At 55.3% G+C, this 24,387-nt stretch overlaps 1 protein-coding gene and 1 long non-coding RNA gene across 10 annotated transcripts in view; one reads left to right on the top strand and one right to left on the bottom strand.

The window, feature by feature from the left end:
• Positions 1–14,597, top strand: part of SLC2A9 (solute carrier family 2 member 9) — a 75,290-nt gene extending 60,693 nt beyond the window's left edge. For 6 of the 9 annotated variants that reach the window (XM_045182961.3, XM_045182966.3, XM_053923516.2 and 3 more), the window contains 4 exons: positions 157–258; positions 889–964; positions 11,359–11,486; positions 14,250–14,597. In XM_045182961.3, coding sequence (XP_045038896.2) covers positions 157–258; positions 889–964; positions 11,359–11,486; positions 14,250–14,495 — 552 coding nt within the window. In that variant the 3' untranslated portion in view covers positions 14,496–14,597. Of the gene's footprint in view, positions 1–156; positions 259–888; positions 965–1,828; positions 2,338–2,498; positions 2,635–11,358; positions 11,487–12,706; positions 12,962–14,249 lie in introns of those variants that run through there. The other 3 variants (XR_008426771.2, XR_008426773.2, XM_071221310.1) reach the window with 3 other exon arrangements.
• On the bottom strand, positions 11,475–22,629 carry LOC123478016 (uncharacterized). Its single transcript, XR_008426774.1, has 3 exons — positions 17,287–22,629; positions 16,928–17,058; positions 11,475–11,604 (listed from the first exon to the last, which is right to left on the bottom strand). It is a non-coding gene; the product is annotated as an uncharacterized lncRNA (long non-coding RNA).
• Between the last annotated feature and the right edge of the window lie 1,758 nt (positions 22,630–24,387).

Below are 24,387 nucleotides of genomic sequence, written 5' to 3' on the forward strand. Positions count from 1 at the left end.
TGACTTTCTTCTCTCTTCCTTCCTCATAAAGACCACTGCCTCAGCGGCCTGTCTCAGGACAACACCATCCTTTAACCAGGACCCCCGGCCGGCTCCCAGTCCTTTCCCCCGATGCTGGAAGTGCAGTAGTAACCTCTCTCTCTGACCCTGACCTAGGGCTTGGTCATCGAGCGCCTGGGGCGGAGACCTCTCCTCATCGGTGGCTTTGGGCTGATGACCATCTTCTTCGGGATCCTCACAGTCACGCTGACGCTGCAGGTGAGGCTGGGTACCTGGCGCACCCTGGGATGGTCAGCAGGGAGCTGGATTTCGGCTTCCGTGCCCCCAGGGCTTTGGCTTGGGAAGTTGGCACTGTCTGCAGATGCCTCTGGCACTAAGGCTCCCCCAGGGCGTCTCAGCCCTGCAGCTGCGGGGAGGAGGGTTCGGTGATGGGTCCTTGGACTGGGAGATGAGAGGCCTGATGAGCTGTGTGATCTTGGGCAAGACACACGCCCTCTCTGAGCCTCTGTGTGCTCATCTATAGAATAAAAGAGATGACTCTTAAGATGCCTGGCACTGCCATACGAGGCTCTTGCACAATTGTCACATCGTTGACTGGTGAGGACCAGCAGGGGCTCTCGGGCCAGACCACCTGGGTGTGAGTCCCCGGCTCTCCCACTTGCTTACCATGACTCTTTTGGCAAGTCACTTATCTTCTCTGTTCCTGTAAACCAGATGGCTGGAATGGCTTAGGGGTCATCGTTATCCCCATTTTCTGGGCACTGAAACTGGGACTCAGACGTAAAGGGACCTGTCCAAGGTCACGCAGATGGACAGAGGAGGAACTGGGGGGGAGCCCAGGTCCTCAACGCACCTGCCCCCTCACGGCCCACTGCTGCTTTCCCGCAGGACAAGGCTTCCTGGATCCCTTACCTGAGCATCTTCTGCATTCTGGCCATCATTGCATCCTTCTGCAGTGGCCCAGGTAAGGCACAGCCCCCTTCTGCACCAGCTGGCCCCGGGCTCACAGGGCCACCATGGTGGGGGTTTCCCCTGTACAAATGGAAGTCTGGGGCCCAGGGAAGGGGAGGGGGAAGAGAGAGTTCCCCGGGATTTGAATTCAGTGACGGCCTTGATTTCCATCCCACGGATGGCAGGTCACGTGCTGCCCGGAGGTGCATTAATGATAAGGTACAGCCACACCACAGCAGTTTGCGGTGGGAGCATGAGCCACACACACTAGTTTGGGATGAACTGAAGGCACACAGGTCACAGACGGGTTACAGCGTAGTGTGGAAGGCAGAGCGGCGATGATGATGGTGATGACAGCTAAGATGTATTGGTCACTATGTGCTACACGTTGCTCTCGGCAGCTCTAGAGGGGGTGGAGACAGGAGGAGTCTTACACAGAGCCGGCAGAGACAGAGGGCCTGTCACCAGCCCCTGACTGCCACCTTGCATTCCTGTAAGGGTGTGCTGTCTGGAATGTTCTAAGCAGTTCACCCAGGACTGACGTCCAGCCCCAGCTCTGTCATTGCCCTAGTGCGGAAGTCCTCTCCTCTCCTTGGGCCTCAGTTTCCCCACCTGTAACATGGCCAAGGTGGGTGAGCCTGAGAGCCCTGCCGTTCCTGGCTCTGTGTCTGTGTCCTCCCCCACCCCACCCCACCCCATCCCCCTGACCCAGTGGGACTGAGAAGTGACTCGTGGCGGGTATGGCACGGGCACAGAGCTCTCTTCTCTGGGGGGCGCTGCTGTGCTTCCTCTACGTTTCGGTTTCTGTGTTGCTGCAAACTGCACTAAGTTTCCAGCAGAACAGGGAGCGCCGAACTCTCGTTTCTGCCTTTGCAAGGTCGGTTTTGCATCAGGCCGCACGGCCTACCGTATTTGTGATGGATGAAAACCAACCGTGCCTGTGCGGGACAGCAGGAGGTTCTGATGAAATGGCAGAATGGGCTGTGGCGTGACCAGGGAGGGCACCAGGGACACATGCCCACGTGCACACACGCCCACGGTTCTGTGATGATGGAAGCACACGTTGCACACAGTTCAAGGAGGAAATGTGTGTAGCCCCACAGGGCCGCCCACCCCCCCACTCCACGGGCAGCCTTCACCTGGGTGCCCAGGAGGTGGGTGACCCGGTGGCCCCGAGCCAGGGCTGGAAACCCTGGGGAGCAGGAGACAGGCAGTGTCCGCTGTCACGAGGCTCCAAGACGGACGTGGAAGTCACTCCTGAGAAGCCACCTGCCCAGGGAGGCCTCTCTGAGTATCAGCTGACACGGAGTCCTGTTGTCAAAATGAAATCCCAACAATCAGAGCTTTGTCTCAGAACCCAACCTGGCTGACAGTTCGCAGCCGCAGGTGAGCCACCTGTACATCTCCCAGCGCCCCCCCCCCCCCGCCACATCAGGGTGCGCGCTGGCCCCACCCGGACTTGACGTCCCTAAGAGACCCTGCGGGGCGTCACTGAAGCCCAGCAACTGTTTGAGGTGCCTTCTCTTGGATCACCCCATGGCTGACAGGGACATGTTTCCGTGGGCGTGCCCGGAGCTGCACATCCCGATGGAAACAGGCCCGGTGGAGCCTGCCGATGTGACGCGTATGACACATAAGGACTCCGAAGTCCCTGCTGGTAACACCTCTGTAACGTCGTGAGGCTGGACCGGCAAGTTTACCAGCAGAGTAGACCACATCGCTTTTCCCTTTCTTTCCTCCTTCTTTCCTCCTTCTCTTTCCCAGATGATAAAAGATGAGTTACCTACAGTTCAGCTGCTGAAACTTTACTTTCCAAACGAATTGTATTCCCACTTTACAGATGAAAAAAAACAAACAACAGATTGAGTAATTTTCCCCAAGTCACACAGCTAAGAGGCAAGTTCTGGATTTGGCTGTACCATCCTGGTGTAGGACCTGCCGTCTTAACTCCTACCTGGGCACATGGTCAGTGCTCATTGGCCAGCTCCCAGGCCGCCAGACACCTGTGCCCAGGTGAGCCGGCCACACTGAGCCCTGGCCGTTCATTCCCCTGAGCACACCCTCGGGGCAGGGGCGGAAGGCACAATGGTGATGGCAGCGGTGACAGTGGGGGCAGCTCGGCTTCTGTGCTGGGGTCTCGCTCCAGCCAGCTCACTGAGGCCTCACACCAGCCCTGGGAGGTCAACTGGCATGTTCCCAGTTTGCGCAGGAGGGGCGGGGGATCTGGAAGTTCACGCGGGGCAGATGGCCCTGCACTCAGCGGGATGGCAGCGTCTGTGCACCTACCTACTGTCGGGCATGAACAGTGTCCCCCGAAGATCCACGTCCACCAGGAACCTCAGAATGGGGCCTGGTTTAGAAGCAAGGTCTTTGCAGATATAATTCGTTAAAAATCTCAATCCTAAATCCAGCGACTGGAGACCTTGTAAGACAAGGGGAGGGCACAGAGACACACAGAGAGGAAGGCAATGTGAGGACGGAGGCAGAGACTGGGGAGGTGGGGCTCCAGCCCAAGGAACCCGGGGAAGACTGGCCACAGCAGCAGCCAGGCTAAGGACAAGGGACATTTCCTCCCTGCAGCCTCCAGAGGAAGCCAGCCCTGCTGACCCCTGGAGCCCAGGCTTCTGGCCCTGGGACTGTGAGAGAGTGCATTTCTGCTGTTTGACGTCATCAAGCCTGTGGCGATTTGTTAGCAGCAACCTCAGGACCTCACACAGCCGTGAAGTTAGCAGGAAAATGTCCTTCCCCCAGACAGCCAGAGATGCAGGGCCAGAGGCTTGGGAACAAGAGCTTTGCATCATCTAACACTCTGCGCCAAACAGATGGGTGGCGGGCTGCCCACGAAGCTTATGGCGCACATTCTGCTCACTCAGGGAGACCAAGGGAAATTTAAAAATTGATGGGATTGCCTTTCTAAGCTGAGCACCTGTTCAGCACTAGGTACTTGCCCACTCACCAGATCCCCGTAACATCCTCGGAGGAGAGGGCCTATCCCCTCCCCCATAGGGACACCTGGGCACCAGAGCCCCTGTCACAGAGCACGCAGGTGGCCCAGGCAGGATTGGAACCCGTTTCTACCCGATTCTGAAGTCTCATCTTTCCTGCTACTCTCCCCCGGTTGTGTTAGTTTTCCTTCTTATCTCTTTCCCACAGCCAAGGCAGAGTTAATTAGTGAGCTTATCTCTTGAAGCAGAAATGTAAAAATATAGCAGTGTTCTTTACAACTTTCTGCAAATCCTCTCCAGAAAGGACCATCCCTCAGAAGCAATCCCAACAAGCACAGACAGGGAGAAAGATGTCTGTACGAAGCCGGGATCTTCGGTAAAAACATGGGGAGGTCTGAACCTCTGACTCCACAGCCCCTGGGGTCAGGGGCCACCAGCTGGCCCCTAGGGCTCTCCCGGGGTGTCCGCCAGCAGCTGTCTCCCTCACAGCTGTGCCTGTGGCCGCCCCAGGAACCAGGCAGAGGAATATGTCCTGTAAACTGTCCCTCGCAACGTCTGAGACAGAGGGAGCTGATTGTCTGAGTGTGTCAGGGTCCTGTGGCTGCTCCATCAAAGCCCCATGGAGGAGGCTAGTAGTAGTATGCTGACATCACTGTAATAAATGCTGCCAACATTGCTGCTGGACACTTACTATTGATTCATCCCGACTGGGGGCCTCAAGGGACAGAAATGGACTCTCTCGCTGTTCCGGAACCCGAAGGTTCGACATCCAGGTGTGGGCAGGGCCACACTGGTCCAGAGGCTTTGGGGAGCAGCTGTCCCTGCCTCTCTCCTGGAGGCCGCGGCGTTCCTTGACCTGCGGCTACGTTTACCACTCTGCGTCCCAGTCTCTGAATAACCCTCCCCTCGAGCATATGTCCCAGAGTCCCTCTGCCTGTTATTTTCATGGGGCATTTAGGCTGTGGGCCGGTAACCTAGGAGCAGCGCTTCCTCTCACGTTTCTGGACTTTTCACTTCTTTTACCCCATAAAGTGACATTCACACACCCCTGGGATGGTGGGATGGGGTGTGGCAATGTAGGGAACATGCAAACCCATAGGGAGTTTATGAGTTTATTTGAGCCAAACTGACACAACTGCTGGGAAGCAAACTCTCGACAGACTGAGCAGATGCTCGGGAAAGTGGCCGTTCTACCATTGTTTTACACAGGAGAACCAAAGGGAAGACGCAAGGTGGTTCCGTGAAATCTAGACGCGATAGATTAGGGCAGAGGGAGACAGCAAAGCAGGGAAATTTCTGGGATGGGATAAGAAGAAAACGGAATAGGCGGGTACTTCTTTTCCATAGGCGGGTACACGCTAGTTAACAGTTAACAATTAAGTCAATAACAGTAACAATGAGGGCTTTGTGGTCTCTGCTCTGGTGCAGTGAGGGGTCAGGAAGAAAGGAAGTCGCTTTGATATTCAAAAGGTAAGGTATCAGGTATGTAATCCTAGATGCAAAAACAGACAACAGACTCAGTTAAGATACAAAGATTGACCTTTGTTAGGGAAAAATACGGCCCAGGACCTGACTACCCACCACAAGCTGCCTTTAGTTGGGAAGTGTTATGTTCAGACCACCCTAGGCGGGTACTTTGGTCTCTGGGTTTGTAAGGCCACCACGCAGGCCTCCCCTGAGCCTGTCAGGGTTAGTGTCGGCCCCTTCTGTCCACAGGTGAGTGGAGCAGCGGCCCCTCTCCTGGGGGAGGGGCTCAGGACTCAGCAATCTCCCCCTCCATCTCCATACAAACCCCTCCCTCCTTCCCTACTGTCTTCCCCATTTCTAGTCTCAGAACAGGGGAAGGGCTGGAGAGCTGTGAACAAGCACCCTTGCTGGCCATCCTCATGCGACCTTGCAACTGGGTGACCTGGAATTCGTTGTTTCTGGGCTCCGAGGCCAAATGCAGCTTCTGTTTTAATAGCCTACTCCCCCTCCCCACCCCCACCCTACCCCTGAGCTCCGGCAGTGTCAATACTAACTAGATGCAATGTGGGTTCAAGGCCAGAGATGGGCACCTCTGCTGGGGCGGGCAGGCAGGGGGAGAAGGAGCACAGGCCGGGATCCTGAGGAGTGAATGGGAAGCAGTTGTGGGTGGGAGGCCTGATGAGGTGGGCAGGGGCTGCGCTGCTTCCTCACCTCTGCTGCTGCAAGTGACCGTGAACCTGGTGGCACAGGACCACAGACAGGAGCTCTGGCACTCCCGGAGCCCAGAAGGCTGCGATCATGCTCACGGGCCGAGAGTGTGGTATGGCTGGGCCTGGCCCTGCGGGCTCCAGGGCAGTGGGCTTTCTTATCTTTTCCCTGGCAGAGGCTGCCTCCTGAGTCCTCAGAGCCATCCTGCGGCGTCTCCTGTCCTCTCGGCTCCTGCCCCCTTTCATAAGGACCCCATGACTGCACTGGGCCCACCCGGATGGGCCCAGAATAATCTCCCCATTCAAGATCCTTAACTTAATCCCACCTGAAAAGTATCTTTTGGCATACGGTTCCGGAGACCCAGGTGTGGAGGTCTTGGGGCAGCAAGGCATTCTGGGTAGTGACAGCATTTCCTGCGGCCAAAAGGCAAGAGCTGGCAGGATGCATTTGGGGAGTGGGCAAGGGGCCCAGGAGGCTGGTGGCGACATGGGGGTTGGGGGGCTGTGGGTGTTGGCAAAGGGGACTAAGAGGTAGGGGGACCAGATCAGACCCTACCTGGGTCCTTGACGTGTATGGTGATTGTATTAGTCTGCTCGGGCTCCCATACCTGGGTGGCTTGAACAACAGAAATTTGTTTTCTCACAGTTCTGGAGGCTGGAAGTCTGAGATCAAGGTATCCGCAGGGTTGGTTCCTTCTGCGGCCTCTCTCCTTGGCGTGTAGACGGCCGTCTCCTCCCTGTGTCCTCACTCGGCCATCCCTCTGTGTGTGCCTGTGTCCTCTTCTCCTCTGCTCATGAGGACACCAGTCCGACTGAACTAGGGCCCAGCCCCGTGGCCTCGCTTACCGCAGTCACCTCTTTAAGGATTCGGGGTCCAAATACAGTTACATCTCAAAGTGCTGGGGGTAGGACTTCAACATGTGAATTGAGGGGGTGCAGTTCAACCCGGAACAAGGGCCTGGATGAAGAAGCCCCCTGGCTCTCACCACAGCTGAGGACCGGGAAGGGACAAACTAGTTCGACCGCTTTTCTTGGTGAAGATTTTCATCTGTTTTGTTCATTCCTGTGTCTGTAGCATCTAGGGTAAGATCATCCTCTGTGCCTGGCTGTGCCCCGGGTGCTGGACTGAGCAGCTCGGGCAGCCCCCACAGAGCTTACACTCCTAGATAGGGAGCCAGGCAGAGTGAAAAAATATATAAATATAAAGCCAGGTCATCCAAAGTCCCATGGGGAGGGGGGAACCAAGATAAGGACAGAACAGTAGGGGGCGCATTGTAGCTGAGGTCGCAGGGAAAGGCTTCCCAAGGTGGGTGGAGCCGGTCTCTGAGCCCTGCAGACAGACAACTAAGGGGACTGTCCCAACGGAGGACTGGCTGAGGCAAGAACCTGCCTGACCTGGCCCCCCCAGGCTACCCACCAGAAACATACCTCAAGGCACAGATGGAATTTTATCCACAGTCAAAAAATAAAAAAGAGACAAGTGAAATTACTTTAACAGTATATTGTGTTCAGAACTATATATCCCAAACATGATCATTTTCGCATGCAATCATTATATAAGATGTGTGCGTGGGTACTTGGAAGTCTGTTTTTCTATAGTTAGTCTTTGGAATCGGTGTGTAGTTTAAACCCCCCGAGCGCGTCTCCACTTGGACTGGCTGCATTTCAAGAGCTCCGTAACCCCCTGTGGCGAGAGGCTTGCAGGTCAGCGCAGTTCTAGGATGAGCAGCAGGGAGCTGCGTGGCTGGCGGGGGACCGACAGGGCCAGTGGGAGCTCAGGCCAGAGAGTGGGAGGGAAGCAAGCCCCGCAGCAGGGTCAGTTTAGCTGTTGGACTCCCGGGGTGGTGGAAGCTGTCCACGGGTTTAATCAGAGGGCTGGCGTGACCTGATTTCTACTTCAAACGATCGCTCTGGCCGCTGTGTGGCTAACAGAGTGGAGGCAGTGCGCCCCACACGTCCTCAGCTGCTTGGAGGCGAGTCTGCCAAGAAAAATAGTGGCAGTCGTAGTAGTACCGATACGACAGTAATAAGCAGCCACTTTTCCATCCACCCGTCACCCTATTGGGTCAGTGCACCCATTCCACAGATGAGGAAACTGGGGCTCAGAGAGTAAGTAATTGGCCCCACATATCACAGTTAGTGTCAGAGCAAGGGCTGGGGCCTGTCCCCCTGTGCTCCCGCCCCCCCGAAAACACACACACAGTCTCCTGAAATTGCTGGCTGGAGGCAGTCAGGTCCCAAGTGAGGCGCTCAGCCTGCAGGGCCACGTTCCCCTGGCTGCATCTTCACGCGGGAGCCATGTGGTTGGACGTGCTCTGTTTGCCAAGCACGGGCGCTAGGCCAGAGCCCTGCACACTGGTGCTCCTGCGGGGGCCTTGGGCCGGCTCACCCGCCCATTGGGCCCATCTGCACAGACCGTCAGGCCCCGCTGCCCTCTTCTGCGTTCAGTGAGGAGAGTAGGAAACGCCCCTGCCTGCCACATGGCACCAAGGGAGAGGCTTGGGCGTGGGGTCACTCAGGCTACCACTCCCGTTCCTTGTGACATCCTTGGAAAGTCACTCAGACTAACAGACCAACAGCCTCCACCTGACTACACAGAAAGGACTGTTTAGTGGCCACGCACCACGCCTGGCCCAGGAGGGGCGTGGTAAATGTTAACTTCCTTCCTTGGCTTCCTTTTTCAGGCAGACTTCAATATATGACATGCCTTGCTGGAGAAAATTCTAGCACGGGGCTTCTCAACCTCAGCGCTGCTGGCGTTGGGGGCCCGATAACCCTGCGAGTTCTGCGAAGTGGAGTGGCCTCTCCCCACGAGCTGCCGGTAGCAATGCCTTTCAGCACGCTGGCCAAAACTGTCTCCAGACATGGCCAGATGTCCCCTGGGGACAGAAGCACCCCGGGTCGAAAACCATGGTCATTCCTTGGTGTTTTGAGATAAGCGTGACCTCAAGGCTCAGACCCACTTGGCTCCATCTCTTACCGTGTGATTGGGGCAGGTCTCGCTCTGCCTCCCCCTCTCCCCCTTGCCCACCTCGCTCCTCATACCTGAGTAATGCTGTCTTTCATTGAGTGTCCACTTTATGTCACACACAAAGTCCCCTCACTGTCACCAAAAGCCTGTGTGATACGTGTCCATGGAGAAACTGAGGCACAGAGAGATAAGGTGCTCCCCCAAGGCCACACAGCCAGCAACAGGCATGCGGGCATCCCTTGCACAGGGAGGCTGCCGGCGCACCCGCCCACCACAGGAGCAGCCAGCGCGGCGCTTGCCCTCTCTGTCACTGTGGCAGCAAAGGCTGACGTTAGCACATCTCCGTGTGCAGCCGCTGTTCCCGCGCGTTCTCACAGATACCCCAAAGATATGGAGAGTCCTCTTCCTTTGTAGGGAGCAGCACGGCAAGTCTTTTCAAAATCAAATTTGCAGAGTTTGATTCAAATAAGAAATGTCGACCAAGTGCGTGCTCTCTGCCTGCCCGTCCTGGGGGGCGAGGGCTGGTGTGTCCTCAGGCATTTTTGGTGAGTGGGGGTCCGCATCTCATGGCGGCAGCGGGATGGGGCTATAATAGTGAGAGCTCAGGAGCGACACAGGCTGGAGGTGGTACTGGCTCTGTGACTCGGCTGACCTTGAGCGTGAGTGTGGTTGTGTGAAATGCTCGCTTTGCCTCCGTGGGTCGGAGGATCTCTGAATCCATTCCTCCCTTCCATCCCTGCCGCCGCCCTCCGAGCCCACCAACAACCACGGCCTCCCTCCAGCACTGCCCAACAGCCTCCACCACTGCCTGAACCCCCTCCTTGCTTTTCTTCAGTAGCAAACCCTCTCTGCTCCATCCGGGTCCTCTCCCCTTTCCTTCCGCAGGCAGGCTGCCCTCTGCTCCAGACCTTGACCCAATCCCGTTCAAGCTCCAGGCCTCTGCCCTCCCACCCCTCCACCTGGCAAGATTTCCCCACATGGTCACAAGCTGCATCTGCTCCTCAAAGCCACATCTCACCCAGCCCCTCCCAAGGGCCCTCCCTGCCTGCTGCCGACACAGGCACCCACTGTCCTGAGTGGAGTGCCTACCTCAGGTTGTAGTCATTGATTCGCCCACTCACTTCCTTTTCCATAAACAAGCCATCTTTTCCCATCAGAAGAGGGAGTCCCGGGAGGGCAGGGACGCTGTCACTCTCAGACATTGTCACCACAGTGGGACCAGCCCCAGCACAGTCAATATTCATTGAATGTTGATAGAATGAGTGACTCAGCCCGGTGGCTTCCGATCTGGGGTTGGTAAAGGCCCCTCGGGGCTCCCCTTCCTCACCCACCCTGTCTTCTGTGGACGCTAATGTGTGGGCCGGCTCAGCAGAGTAGGGGCTCCAGCTGAGGATGGGGGCGTGGCGAAAACAGGACCACGGCAGGCACGCTGAGCCTCAGGGCCCAGCCCTGAGTCTCAGTGAGGGGAATGTGGTGGGGAAGGAGTGCGGACCTCAGAGACACTGAGCGCAGCATGGCACCTGAGGGCTTTCAGAAACTCAGAGTAGCAGCTTGGGTCCCCACGGTGACTGGGGGTAGTGCTGGCATCAGGAAGGGGCGGAAAACACCCAGTTCTGCTCACACAGGATGGCCTCTCAAAGTCAAGAACGGTCCCGCCCCAGTGACAATGGTATTTTCACTCACAACCCCACTGCCGGGTGACTCAGGAGGCCACCACTCATCCAATCGGGGGGCAATAGGGAGGGCAAAGCATGGCTAGTTTGGCAGGGGTCCCCATCCTCGCAGGGAAGGGGTGGCAGGAAAAGCTGAGGTTTGGAGGCCAGAGTCCCAAGCCTGCATCCTGGCTCTGCTCCCTCAGAGCTGGGTGACCTTGGGTGAGTGAGATCACCTCTCTGGGCTGCAAGGCCCTCGCCCAGGAGGAAGGTAGCCAGTTCCTGCCCGACCCAGTTAATCCAGAGACAACACTATACCCATCCCTAACTCAGTGTGTTCAGGAAACGTCGGTGGCCTTGTAAATCAGACCAGCAGGTAGAGTACTCAGCTGTCACGGCCTGGGTCAGAGGGCAAGAGGAGAGGCAAGAGCATGGTGCGCCTCTTGTCGGGATGACGCAGGGCACCAAATGGTTCCTACACCTTCAAGAGTCTGGGCTGTAACTCCCGCCCCCGCCCCGGAAGCCATCGCTCACCCAGGCAGAGTGGCTCTTTCCCAGACGGGGGTGGGGGGCGCAGGGAGGGGGCCCCCACCACAGGGAGGTGGATGGCAGCAGTGTGGCCTCCCCTCGGAGTGATTAATCCAGGGCCCTGGCTCTGACTGCAGGCGGCATCCCCTTCATCCTGACCGGCGAGTTCTTCCAGCAGTCCCAGCGGCCGGCAGCCTTCATCGTGGCGGGCACTGTCAACTGGCTCTCCAACTTCGTCGTGGGGCTCCTCTTCCCGTTCATCCAGGTACGACTGCCCAGGCCTCTCGCCCACAGGGTCCCCTCTGACTCGGCAGCCCTCTGAGTGAGCGGTGACTACAGAGCAGAGGCCGATCCTCTCTCAACTGGAAACTCGAGCTGTTGGCCTAAGGAAGGGAGACGTGGGCTTTGGCAAAAACCCTTAACCTTCTTTCTCCCCCTGCACCTTCCTGGAGCTACCCCTAAACGCTCGGGTGAGCAGGCGGCCTTGACCCTTGAGCAGATCATGATACTGTCTCTGCCCTCGGCCCAAGCTGCCTCTCCCTCTGGGCCTGGGCTGTGGTCAGCGTCAGGGTGTCCCTGGGTGGTTCGTTGTAAAAGCCTGCAGACCCCTCGGCCAGGCCCCTTGGCCTCTGACATCCACACCCTTGTTTTCTGGTTCAGAGAAAATTACATGCAAATGCAATGCCTGCCTGTTTCCACCGGAGTCAGAAACTTCCATCTGACTGTAATAAAACCTCGAAGGGGGAAAAGCATTCTTTTCGGCTTGAAAACTGTCAGTCCTGTTCCAAATGCCTCTGCAAAGTGAGGGGATAGCTAACACAGCTCCATGTGGTGGAGTCTAACAGCAAATACACAGCCCCCTGGCCTCTGTGGCCCGCCCAGATGGTACCCCTTGGGGCTGGAGGGAGGGAGAGAACACCTCACTCACAGGCGTCAGGTGGCGGCACCAGATGGTGCTGGGCCCGGGGCACAGGGGGCACACAGGAGGGGCACAGTCCTGCCCTAACATTTCAGGAAAGAGCAGACGTGACCCTCATGGGCACAGAGGTAGTTAGGTTTCAAGGGAAGAGGCAAACGGGGTGCCTCACTGGGCTGAGCAGGGCAGGGGCCCTTCAAGCCGAGACTGAGGAAGTAAGTGGGGGGGCGGCGGGGAGCGTGGCTGCGAGGAGACGGGAGATGCTGCAGAGCTGCGAAGGTCACAGAAACCAGAACAGTGGTTAACTCTGTGTGTGCTGGCGGAGGGGAGAAAATGGCACAAGGAACTTTCTGGAGAGCTGGAGATGTTGCGCATCTTGATTAGCTGTTATGTACACAGGGGCGTGCTTTCCTCCAAACTCATTAAACGAAGCACTTAAGATCTGTGCAAGTCACTAAATGTAAATTCTCCCATGATGAAACCTTGTGTGTTTTAAAAAAAGAGAAAAGATGCTTCGGGGCAGCCCTCCCACACCCACTGTGACTTAACGTGTTTGAGCAACTTCTCAGGAACAGTGGGGCATCGCTGAACTACTCAGAAGTAAAAGAGGGGGCAGGAAAACGGTGACTCTACAGCTCTGTGCTGGCTGCTTCACAGGACTGACTGCATTGAACAAATTTGCACACGGGAGGCAGGTACAGAAGCAAGATAATGGCCTCTAGACCGGGCCAAGTTCAAGTCCAGGTGCAGCCCATACCAGCTGGGTGACCACAGGCAATTCACTCACCCATTCTGATCTCCATTTTCTCGCCTGTCAGAGAAGGGTAAGACATCCTACTTCCCAGCTACTGTTGGGGAACCCTGTAGGACCCTTCGCTCCCCCATCCCACACCCAGCAGCGAGCGAGTGGAGAGATATAATGGAGGAGAGAGGACATGAGCTCCCGGGCAGGCAGAGATCAGTATGCGTCCCATCTCCCACTAGCCCCTGTGTAGCCTTGGCCATGTTTCAGAACTTCCTCTTCTGAAATGGAAACAAAAGTGGCCCAATCACAGAGTGGCTTTGGGGATCAGATGAGGTCATGCCCATAATATCGCTGGCTCCCAGGAGGGGCTTCATTAGCACCTGTCTCTTCCCAGATTGAACACCATCCATCCCATCCTGGCAGTAACGTGAGGCCGTCACAGTCACGGGCAGGACTGGGACACGATCTACCCATTGAGCTCGTAAGCCCTGTGCCGTGCTCCCATACAAAGGGCACATCAAAGGATAGTATGCAACTGACTAAAATCAGGATGTTGCTTCTCGTAAGGTGTCATTCGAAATGCTGCCACCTTCTCTTTGGGTCAGTAGATATTTGTTGCATGAAAAAGTTGCAGCCCTGCCAGCTGGAACCCATAAAGACTTTTGTTTAACAAACATTTGTCAATCAGCTACCTGAGCCAGGTGCTGAGCAGCACACCGCAGCTACAAAGGTAACCGGGTCACTGGGAAGCTCAAGGTCTAGAGCAGTTGGCAGGGTCGTTCTGGTCCAAGCATTAGGTGTTACAGTAAGAACACAGGAAATGGAGTGATTGCTTTCAACATTTCTCTTTTTTCTGGCCTCTCCTATTTGTACAAGGCTGTATCAGAGGACCAGTCAGGGAGTTACAGCTTCCGTATATTAAGTAGCGATCATGTTATCCTGGCTTAGTCCATGCTCTGTATTTTTCTTATGAACTGAGGAATTTCACTTCCTTCTGACATCATACTTTCCTCATACGTATGTCACGGGGAGGAAGAATGTGGTTAACAGCAAGTATGAACTTAAGATAACGTTAAGTAGATGACACTTTGCTTTCATGGTGATTCACTTTTACACGCCTACTCTTCAAGACGTAAAGATGCTAGTTCTTCACCTTTACCAGCTGATTTATTCGTGCCTCAGGTGAGACGTCTCAGCGAGATGAGAACACGGCACGTTTGCCTCTAGAGCCAGCTTCGCCATGCGGCGCTCTATCCAGGAATGTCGGCTTACGGGCGGGGAACTAGGGAAACGGTCTGTTCAGAGGTGGTTTCACGGCCAGGTTGGTGACGACCTGTTTGATGGCTTTTGTCTCTGCCTTCCCACAGAAAAGTCTGGGCACCTACTGTTTCCTGGTCTTTGCCGCGATCTGCTTCGCAGGTGCTCTCTATTTATATTTCGTCCTGCCTGAGACCAAGAACAGAACCCACGCAGAAATCAGCCAGGCATTTGCCGGAAGGAACAAGGCATACCCACCCGAGGAGAAAGCCGACGCAGCTGCCACTGACAAGCAGCCCAGCGAAAGGCCTGACGCAGACCGCTCCTCCACGCTGAACAAGCACGTCAAAAATTAGATTGTCTGAATGGGTGGCCTCACCACCTCGGAGAACCAGAGACCCCTGTACACATTTAACATTATTAAGTATTTAAAAATAAACTAATCTTTGCTAATCTAACCTTGCGACCCTTTGGGCTTTATTCATGGCTGACTCCCCCAAACTCTTCTGGAAGCTGGAAGGAGTCACCCCATGTTTTAGCGGACCCCATGCTCTCCTGTGTAGGCCCACGGCCTGCCTCCTCCCGTGGTGTCAGCTCATGGTTTCAGAATGAAACTGGGGAACCAGCGCACCAACGCTCACTCAGAGGAAAGAAAACAGCACGCTCCAACACAGGGCTGGGGGGGCCGAAAATCGCCGACTGCGGGCCGAGTCCCAGCTCTGACGGAAGCAGCCGTGAGCTGCTCTCAGTCTGGACCCTGGATCCGCAGGGAACCGTTGACTTTGGTCCTGGGTGAAGGTTTTCAGAATTCAGTTGAAAGACTCTTCATACCTTCTGACAAATGCCCATTTCCAATTGTTGGCTCTGCCTTGTGGATCTCAGGCTCAGGAGAGCCTGCAACCCCCGACCCACAACCCTCTAGGCTGGGCCTTTGTTAGGCTGTATCCCATGGGGCTCGAGACCCCCAGCCCCAAAACATCTTCCCCTCAGAGAATCCGAGATGTCACAGAGAACAGAAGGAGGATCACTACATGGAAGACCTAGAGAGGCCGATGTTAGGAGTACCTTGCTCATAGGTGGGGCAGGCACTGCAAACTGAAGTCTTTTCAGCTGGGAAAAAACCATGTTAAGAAAGACTCTGAAGCCGAACCTAGGTCTGGTGGGAAAGAGCACTGTGATTGGTCAGTGACATCTGTGTGCTTCTCGTGCGCCACTCCTGGAAGAGCTCCCTCTGGAAGACAGCGTGGCGTGTCAGGCAGGGCTCTGCAGAGGGACAGACACACACACCCAGGCGCAGCTCCGAGATCCTGCGGGCTCAGCCCTAGGCCAGAGCAATAAAGCAAGTCACACACGCTCTTAGGGCTTCCCAATGCACGTGAAAGTTCTTTCTACACCATACTGCAGTCCTTTAAGTGTGCAATAGCATTATACGTAGACTATGTACCTCCCTCAATTTAAAATACGGGGTCCAGCAGAAGTAAGGCCTGTCTGAGTGTGGTTGGCAGGGTAATGATATGGGTGTAATAATTTATAGTTTTAACTTGAACATTTCACCTAAAATGTCATAGGATGTGCTTGAGTGTGATAGTGTTGTGTTACAGAATTACATGGTTATGATTTTCTAATAAAAGGTTTTGTAATTAAAAAAAGGGGGGCGTTATCTGTGCCGGACCCTGTATTTGCTGCTAGAATCCGCTCACCATCACCTGAGCCTTCAGCGACTCACAGTCTCTCTGCTGGCGGAGGGTCTTGCCTCGTGTCGAAGGCTGCCAGCGGGTCAGGGTGGTAGTTGCCGAGGGCTGGGTGGCCGTGGGGATTCACTCAGCCAACAATGAAGTTCGACACGCCCACCGGCTCTTCCTTTCACGCACGACTTCTCTGCAGCAGGCAGTGCCGCCGGACAGCGTTTTACCCACGAGAGAACTCCTTCCAGAACTGGGATGGGTCCTCTCAGTCCCTGCGGCTGCCCTCTCAGCTGAGCTTATACAATAGTCTAAATCCTTTGTTGTCATGGCGACGACCTTCACGGCAACTTCCCCGGGAAACACGGCACCCATAGACTTGCCTGACGCAGGGTTGCCACACACCTTCAGGGCGTAAAACCCGCAACCTTTCTCAGCACGATAAAACCAGGTGTGCCTGCGTATGACTCAGACCCTGTCCCCACCCAGACCCGCTGTGACTACATCAGTCATCTTGGCTGCTTCTCCTCACAGACGTCTGTCTTAAAGGAGACAGACATCTCTTCCTCCTTTCTCTCCTTCTCTCTTCCTTCTTTCCTCAGAGCCCGAGAGTGCTGACTTTTTAATCTCTTTCTGGTACATGCTAAACACCAGGAAAATAATCGTCATCCTTGGAGGGAGGAGCAAATGAAAGAAGGTGGATACAATGACAGACATACTGGCCACCCACCTTCGACCAAGGAGTCGAGGCCCGCCCCCTGAGGGTGCAGGGCAGCGAGCAGCAGGGAGCCTGGGCCTGGACTTCCTGCGCAGACAAGCTGTAACAGCCCTGCGCTGCCTGGCAAGGGCCTTTGTTTATGAGAGTCCAAACTTCTGTCTAGTCTCAGATAAGACTAGCTAGACTTCCAGGGTCTCTCTAGTCCTATTTGAGGTTTCCCTTATTCGTGACTAACCCTAAACTCAGTTTATATGGAGCATAACAGGAAACAGCCAGGGCAAGTGAGAATCCGTGAGCCGAGTCTAGCTCTTTAGACATTCCGCAAGCGGTTTCCTTGGGGCACGGGTCCCTGCCGGGAAGGTAGCAGGGACTCGCCTTCACGGCTTACCTGGGACCCGCAGCTTTGCCGTGGAGCTGTCTGTGGTGCTGAGCGGGCTTTTCTGCCTCACGATGCTCCTGTCTCTGCTTTTCAAGTTTGCGAGACGCATTCACATTATTGCCTATGACGCTGGAGAAAACCTGTGCAGTAGATATTACCGGACTCATTTCATTTGAGCCAAACCCTGGCCTTCCAGCTCTAAGTCCAGCCCACTTTAATGATCCCACCACTACTCTACAGGACCTCAGGAATTTGGCCCGGCCCCCCCGGCCCCAGAAAAGAGTCCCCAGACTCTGATATGCGTCCCCACCCATGTGCCACACCCATGCATCAATCCCTTCCACGGTGACAACCTGCTACCCATTGACCTGTGGCGGGCCGAAGCACGCAGTGGCCCTGACCAGCCACGCCTCCTGGCCCTTGTGTCTCCCCTATCACATCGAAACCAGACTTAGCCCTGGGAAACCAGACTCTGGCCACTGAGACATCAGAAAACATGACACAAGCAGAAGCTTGATAAGCGCTTGTGCTCCAGGGCTTTCCCTCTTAGCCTGCTGACGTCATCGTGTGGGACACCCAGCCAAGCCTCCTAGAGAATGAACGTCCCCACCAAGAGGCGGAGCCCAAATCCAGGCAACCCTCCCACTGAATGTAGTTGTGTGAGTGAGTCCATGAGGAAGTTACAGAAGAACCACCCAACCGATTCACAGAATTCTAGAAGTGATACATTGTTGTTTTAAAGTGTCAGGTTCAGGTGTGGATCCATTACCCATTCTCATTCACTGAGTTACATAGCACTACTTCGAGACTACATCTGAAACAAGAACAGAATCAGCCTTCTCTGGAGTGAAGTCTGGTTCCTTCGTCCTGCAAGCATTTGTTGGGCACCTACTATACACCTGCCCTAGGTAAAGGGGAAACAAGAGTGGATGCAACCAATGTCTTGCTTCGAGAGGCTGAGAAGCTGTCTGAAAAGACAGAGCCCTGACCGTCAGCACAAGCCTCTCTCCTTCTCGTCGCTTGGATAACTTCCACTCATCGTTGAGACTAGGCTGAGACGCTCCTGCCGCTGGAGCTGCCTGGGGTTTTTCCTTTCGATTCCCTCAGAAGCCGGCGTTCACCTTCGCGGAGGGTCTGTCACTGCATGAAGTCACTGCACGGTGGTGATCTTTTCCTCCTTGAACGCCTTCCCTCCCAGACTCAGAGGTCTGACGAGAAAATGGCTGATTCATCTCAGGACTCCATGTTCCATGACCACTGGAAATTTACCGAACAACGAAACGCCATGATAGCAAAGATGTGAAGAGGATGTGGTGGGACCCGGAGGAGAGAACGACTGTGGCTTTGGGAAGAGCAGGATAGGTGCCTCTGAGAGTGAGCTGCATCTCCGATGGGGATTCGGGTTTCCTCCCAGTGAGAGGCGGGGGAGGAGGGATCAGAGAGCAAAGGGTCAGTGAAGTGGCAACGGCAAATTCAGGGAACAGCAAACTGTTGGTGGGGGTATGCGGGGAAGGGCGGGAGATCAAGCTGGTCCGCGGTTTGGGTCTAGACTGTGAGAAACCATGAGTGGGGGACCAACACCCTTCCTTCGATGTGCCCAGGACCAAGCCCACCCCACAGCTTCTGCCAATGGCTGCACACAGGTCTGTGCAGAAAACACCCTCTTCTGACGTCACCTCTTACGGGAATAAATGGTGGGACGCAGAGAGGTCAGATCATCCTAACGAGGTCGTGAACCCAAAGGAGGGAGGCCAAGTTGAGTGAAAAGGACTCTCCAGCTTCTCACGGTTTCAGACGTCTGCGGTAATTTACACTGAGATGTGGGTGTGGTTATCCTTATCAGAATCCCTTCCCCTAGCCGATTTATACCTGAAGTCAAGTAAATTTCCTCTCATGAAAGCACAGCATTTGGAGACTGCACTTTGTCTCCACCAATAACCAGAACTTGGTGGTGAGAGAGGCAAAGGAGACAGGAACTTGGGCACCCCCTCCAGGAAGGGTGGGTGGAGAGGACGGAGGCGGCCCCCTGACCATGTATCTCTCGGATTTAGAGCGGGCTCCCCGCTACTCCCCGCTTGGCCAGTGGAGAACGTTGCCTTCCATGTAAGATCTGGAAGCAGAAAAGAACATCTGACAGAAGGTATTTTCAGTGATGGGAGCAGACACTTCAGAAATGGGCTTATAGTCTTAGCCCACGAGTGAAAAGAAATCTTCTGCTAGAACTTTGGTAGGCGTTTTCACACGTACGACCCCCTTTGCTTCCCACGACAAGACTGTAGGGTAGGTGTGTGCACACTCACCCTGTCCGTTTCTTTTTCTTCTTCACATTCGACGTAGTCCTGATTAGACAGCCTGGGCTGGAGGTCGGGGACACTGTCCTATCGCCTGCTACGTCCCCAGCACTTACCAGTCTCTTGCCCGTAGTGAGTACCCAATAGAGAGCTGCTAAATGAATACGTACATTGTCAATAAGGCAATTTTTAGAAACCAGGGGATTTCGACAGATGGAGGAACTAAGGTTAAAGATAATAGGCATCCCTGGGCTAGTGACAGAGAGCACACCAGCAAGCGGATGTGTGTCCGTTAGTGTGCTTTCCACTGCAGGTAACAAAAGCCTAGCCCGCACTAGCCTGAAAAAACGTTAAAGGAAGTCTCTCACCTGCTTAACTAGGAAGTCTAGTTAGGAAACCAGCCTCATCTTGGCTGGATTCTGGAGCTCAAATGTCACTCATGGTTCCAAGTCGCTCTCTCTCTCTGCCATCTCCTGGTCCTGCTGGCCTCTGCGTGGCTTTCTCTGCTTGAGTCTCTCCATACGGCAGCCTCTAGTAGCACCGGCCTGGTGTCTTCTCAGTTGGCCACCCACTGCAGGAAAAGTCTCTCTCCCAATGTGTTGATTATCTATTGCTGTGGAACAAAACACCCCCAAATTTACTGGCTTAAAAGAACGGCCATTCTTCTGTTCAGAGTTCTGTGGGTGAGCAAAGTGGGCAGCTGCGTGGACCCGTGTGGTGTCCTCTGGGTGCCATCAGGCGTTTGTGGTCAGGTGGTGTCAACTGGAGGCCGGCGGCCCTCAGATGGCCTCATTCAAATGCCAGGGGCCTCACTGGGGTGGCTAGCACAGCTGGACGGGTGGGCCCACTCTGCACGGTCTCTCCCTGCATGAAGTGGCTGAGTCTCTGGGAGCGTGCAGAGAGCTTGCGCATAGAGCAGCAGGGCTCGGAGAGTGAGGACTGAACCTGCAGGGCCTGTCAGTAGGGCTGAGGCTCGAAGCTCACACCGCAACCTTCACCTGACCTCATCAAGCCCCAGGACCAGCCCAGACTCAAGGGGACAGGGAAGAGAGTCCACCTCTTGATGGGAGCATCCAAAGTCACATGGCAAAGGGTCATGCGGGACGGGAGGGGTTTTGTGGCCAGCTTTGCAGACAATCTGCTGCCTGCAACGTCCAGATACCAACTTCACAAAGACCCCCGTTCTCTGCTCAGGTCGCACGGATCTCCCCGGGTCAGGCACGGCAGCCAGAGAGGACCGCTTACGCATGGGCTCCACCCATGAGTGGTGGGCATGTGACAGGGGGTCGGACTGACATCGCTCCGAGAGCCTTCTGGAACCGGGAGCCCCTGGCGAACCGGAAGAGGATGCAAAAGTGTGTTCAGGGAAGAAAACTACAGCTGGCAGAGTCCGGGGCAGGCTCTGTCCGTCATAAGGGATGATGATGGGCTCGAAGTACCAAAGGGCCCCTCAAGGACAAAGATGCCCCACGGACTCAGCCTGTCCAGTCACTCCTGGTTTGGGAAAGGAATGTGTGACTTTCAAAGCCAGATGCCAGAAGTGACAAGTATTTCCACCAGCTGACTCCGGCCCCCTTTCCCCTCTCCTCAGCATCCTGGCGGCCTTCTCATTGTACTTTGGCCTCCAGAGAACTGGTCAAACCAATTCAAACGCTGCTTTTTTTTTTTTTTAGTAATTCTATGTTTCATAGCACAAATTAGTAAATTACCATGTCTAGCTTGCATGTGTCTCTTCTGAGAATAGTAGGAATGAGTCATCCCTCAGTCCAGCTGAGTCTCAGATACAGAGAAGATTTCATCTCTAACGCTAAAAGCCAAATCATGGTGGGTCGGCAAAAATCACATCCTTTGAGGTGTCTCCTGAGGCCTCCTTGGAGATGCCTGGGCCCATGCTCTGCCCCCAGGTGACGTCGCCCCCGCTGGACCTCAGAAGAAACTAAGGCTCAGCAAAGCAACTTGCCCAAGGCCCCAACACTGCAACTATTGCCCAGAAAAGGGCTCCTCACCAGCCATTAATTACAATCCATTTCTTCACCGACACTGACAGTGGGCCTGCTGTGTGCCCAACAGTGTTCCAGGCGCTGGGGACGTGATGGTGCAGAAGAGTTTCCAGCCGTCGTGAAGTTGGCATCCAAGTGGAGGGAGAGGGAAAGTGATGGCCAAACAAATCAATAGGTCACACCCTGGCCCCAGTGCTGGTGAGCGCGACACCGGCAGTTGGAACACAGTGATGTGCTCAGGGGGGGTGGGGCTGGGACTTTGGACCGGGTGGCCAGAGAACAATAATGTAAGAATAGACCCAAACTGCTACCTATGGGTCTCAAATGCCCCCTACAAAACTGGTGGACTGGGCAAGATTACCTCTAGGGTCTCAGCTCTGGGGAGACATGGTTCAGCAACACCCGACATAGACAAAGGACTTGGCTGAGAGGATAGGGACCCTGTTAAACCTGGGTGGGGATCGGTTAAAACCATTAATAACAACAGAAAACCTGTAATTTACTGAGCTATGCTGGTGTCAAATATGAATCATTTCCAGTCCACATAACCGCTCTGCAGTGCAGGCATTAGCTTCACCACGTAACCAGTGAGGAATTGGGATTGGATCATTTATCCATTTATCCACACTGAGGCTGGCAGTGGGCAGGCCATGGTGAGCCATGTAGGGCAGGCAGAAGGGCCGTTTGGAATTTGCTGGGCTGCCCATTCCCCTCTCCAGCCTTTCCTTGATTCTCCCTCCTCTACCCAATGACTCTGCTCCCTTCTCTCTACCAGAGTGTGGACAAGGGACCCAAGCCCGCCTCCCTGGACTGTCTCCTCCCACTGGTCAGCAGGGTGTTTCTGTTTGCGTGGAAAAGGCATCTGGCTGCCCACAGCCAGCCCCATTCCCTCCCACCCCCACTAAGCAGGTGCTCCCCCAACCCCTGAGCCCAGCACCAGTGCCCCATGAGTCACAATGGGACAACAGAGCCTGGGGAGGGACCGGAGTCAGCAGGACGTGAGGCCCAGGACTTCCCACCCACACACCTGTTCCTCCAGGAAACCTCAAGGCCGAGATTATTTGCCCATTTGCACCACTGATGCCAGTTAGAAAATTAGGCTGAGTTCTGGGATCTGCCTCAGATTTCCTGATGGATGAGTCATAGCCTTTATATTTGGGCCACCATACTCCATGCGCTCATATTTAACCCTCAAGCAGCACAAGTACTGTTAACCCCACTTCACAGATGAGGAAACAGGAAGAACCGGATAGATGGAAACATACAGGGTCAAGCGGCTTCCTACCCAGATCAAACGGCACAATAGTGCCGAGCCAGGGCCAGGTTCCAGGACTTCTGATTCCTGGGACCAGGTACCTGTCACAGAAATGGGTTTGTCACGAATTCCTGCAGTCCACTGTCTCCCTGGGGAAGTTACCTGGGGTCTTCTGACCAAGCACCTTTGGGCAAACTGAGGTAGGCAAGATTGCAGAGCTCTTCTTCCTGCCCATCCTCTGGGGGAGATAAATATGCTAATGACATTGGGACTCTCCCAGGGGGACAGTGTTCCATCCCGCCCTCCACACATGTGCCTCCCACAGAGCCCTCCTCTCCAAAGCCCGGTCCCGGCCTGCCCAGAGCACCCGGGAAGGGCGCCGGGCCGGCCTGCGTGCCCAGCAGTTCATTTTCCTCTCTGTCAGCGCCACTTCTTTGAAGCTCGTTTCTCCTTATTTTGGATTCTAGTTTTATAAAACAGCACATGCAGGAAATATGTCTCCCCAAATCTTGAATCCATGGGCCCCTGTCCCTAATCACATGTAGACACACGTCCCCTGCTCGTGCACTGGAATGGCCGTTTAAAAGACTTTCTCCCAGGCTCAACAAGCCTGGCTGATGGCCACCTGCCTCGCACTGGGAATGCCCGTCGCTCCAGAAGCAGAAGCAGGGCCACGCTTCCCAAAGCAGGCACCCCACCGGTGAGCAGCTCGAGGGGGACAGAGAACTCCCCAGCTCTGCCGCCCGGGTGCAGCTCCCCAATCCCGCCGCCACAGTCCCTGCTTGCTCCTCCTCTGCTTGCAGCGCTCACCCTCCAAATGGTCCCGAGTTAGAGGGAGAGGAACCATAAGGACACATACGGCCGGCACTTGGCACTCTCCGACCCGTGCTCCTGAGGCGCCTCCCCTCCCGGGCCGCCCAGTGCTCACTGCACCCAGCACGGTGACTGAGATGCCCCATCTGCTGTGGATGCCACCAGCGCTCCCCGCACCCGTTCCGGGCCGCCACAGACGTCAGCTGTTGCAGATGCACAGTTGCTGGCTCGCTGTCTGGTCTCTCCACTCTTCTACCTCGGATTTGTCTGAAGCCCTGGAAGCTGGCTCAGCCCCACAGCCCAGAAGTTCAGGAGCGCTCATGCCCACAGGAACAACTCTTAACACCAGCGGATGAGTATCGTGGTCCCTCGGAGTCCCAACGCTGACAGAAAGTCTACACAGCATCCCTCAGGGTCTCCAGTGGGGTTGAACCCACGGTGGTAACTAGCTCAATAACACTCCCCGAGCTGGCTTCTTCTGTAAGTTATAGCTTGACTAGCTATAGGTACAAGAAAGCACACCAAAGTCTCATTTAGCTCATGAGTCTACCACTCAGTGGAAGGTTCTTCCAGGCTGATGTTGGCTGGGTTTGCTCTGCACCTGTGGCCAGGCCATGGATCTGTGAGAGTTTGTTTGGGGTGGGCTCACCCCATGCAGGTGGTCGGCTGGCTGTCAGCTGGAGCAACAGGGGGTAACTGAGCCATGTGTCTCATTTAGGTGGCGGAAGCAGGGTTTCCTCAAGCAGCAGCAGGCAAAGCCCCGCTGGCGAGTGCCTCCCGAGCCTCTGTGTGTGTGTGATGCTGGCTGACGTAGGACCACGAGACAGCCTCGCAGACCTCGGTTACAGGGAGTGTACTGATTGTAGGAGTCTGCTGGGGCCGCTGAGACAAACCGCCATAGGCTGCCTGGCCTAAACACCAGTGTGTTGCCTTGCAGTCCTGGAGGCTGGAAGTCCAAGATCAAGGGGTTGCTTCCCCCGGAGGCCTCTCCCCTTAGCTGTGAACCGCCGTCTTCTCCCTGTGTTTCTGCACGGTCTTCCCCCTCTGCTCGTGGCTGTCTCCAAACTTCCCCTTTCCCCCTTAAGGACACCAGTCAGATTGTATTGGGAG

This window comes from Desmodus rotundus, chromosome 4 (assembly GCF_022682495.2).
Source record: "Desmodus rotundus isolate HL8 chromosome 4, HLdesRot8A.1, whole genome shotgun sequence".
Lineage (NCBI taxonomy): Eukaryota > Metazoa > Chordata > Mammalia > Chiroptera > Phyllostomidae > Desmodus > Desmodus rotundus.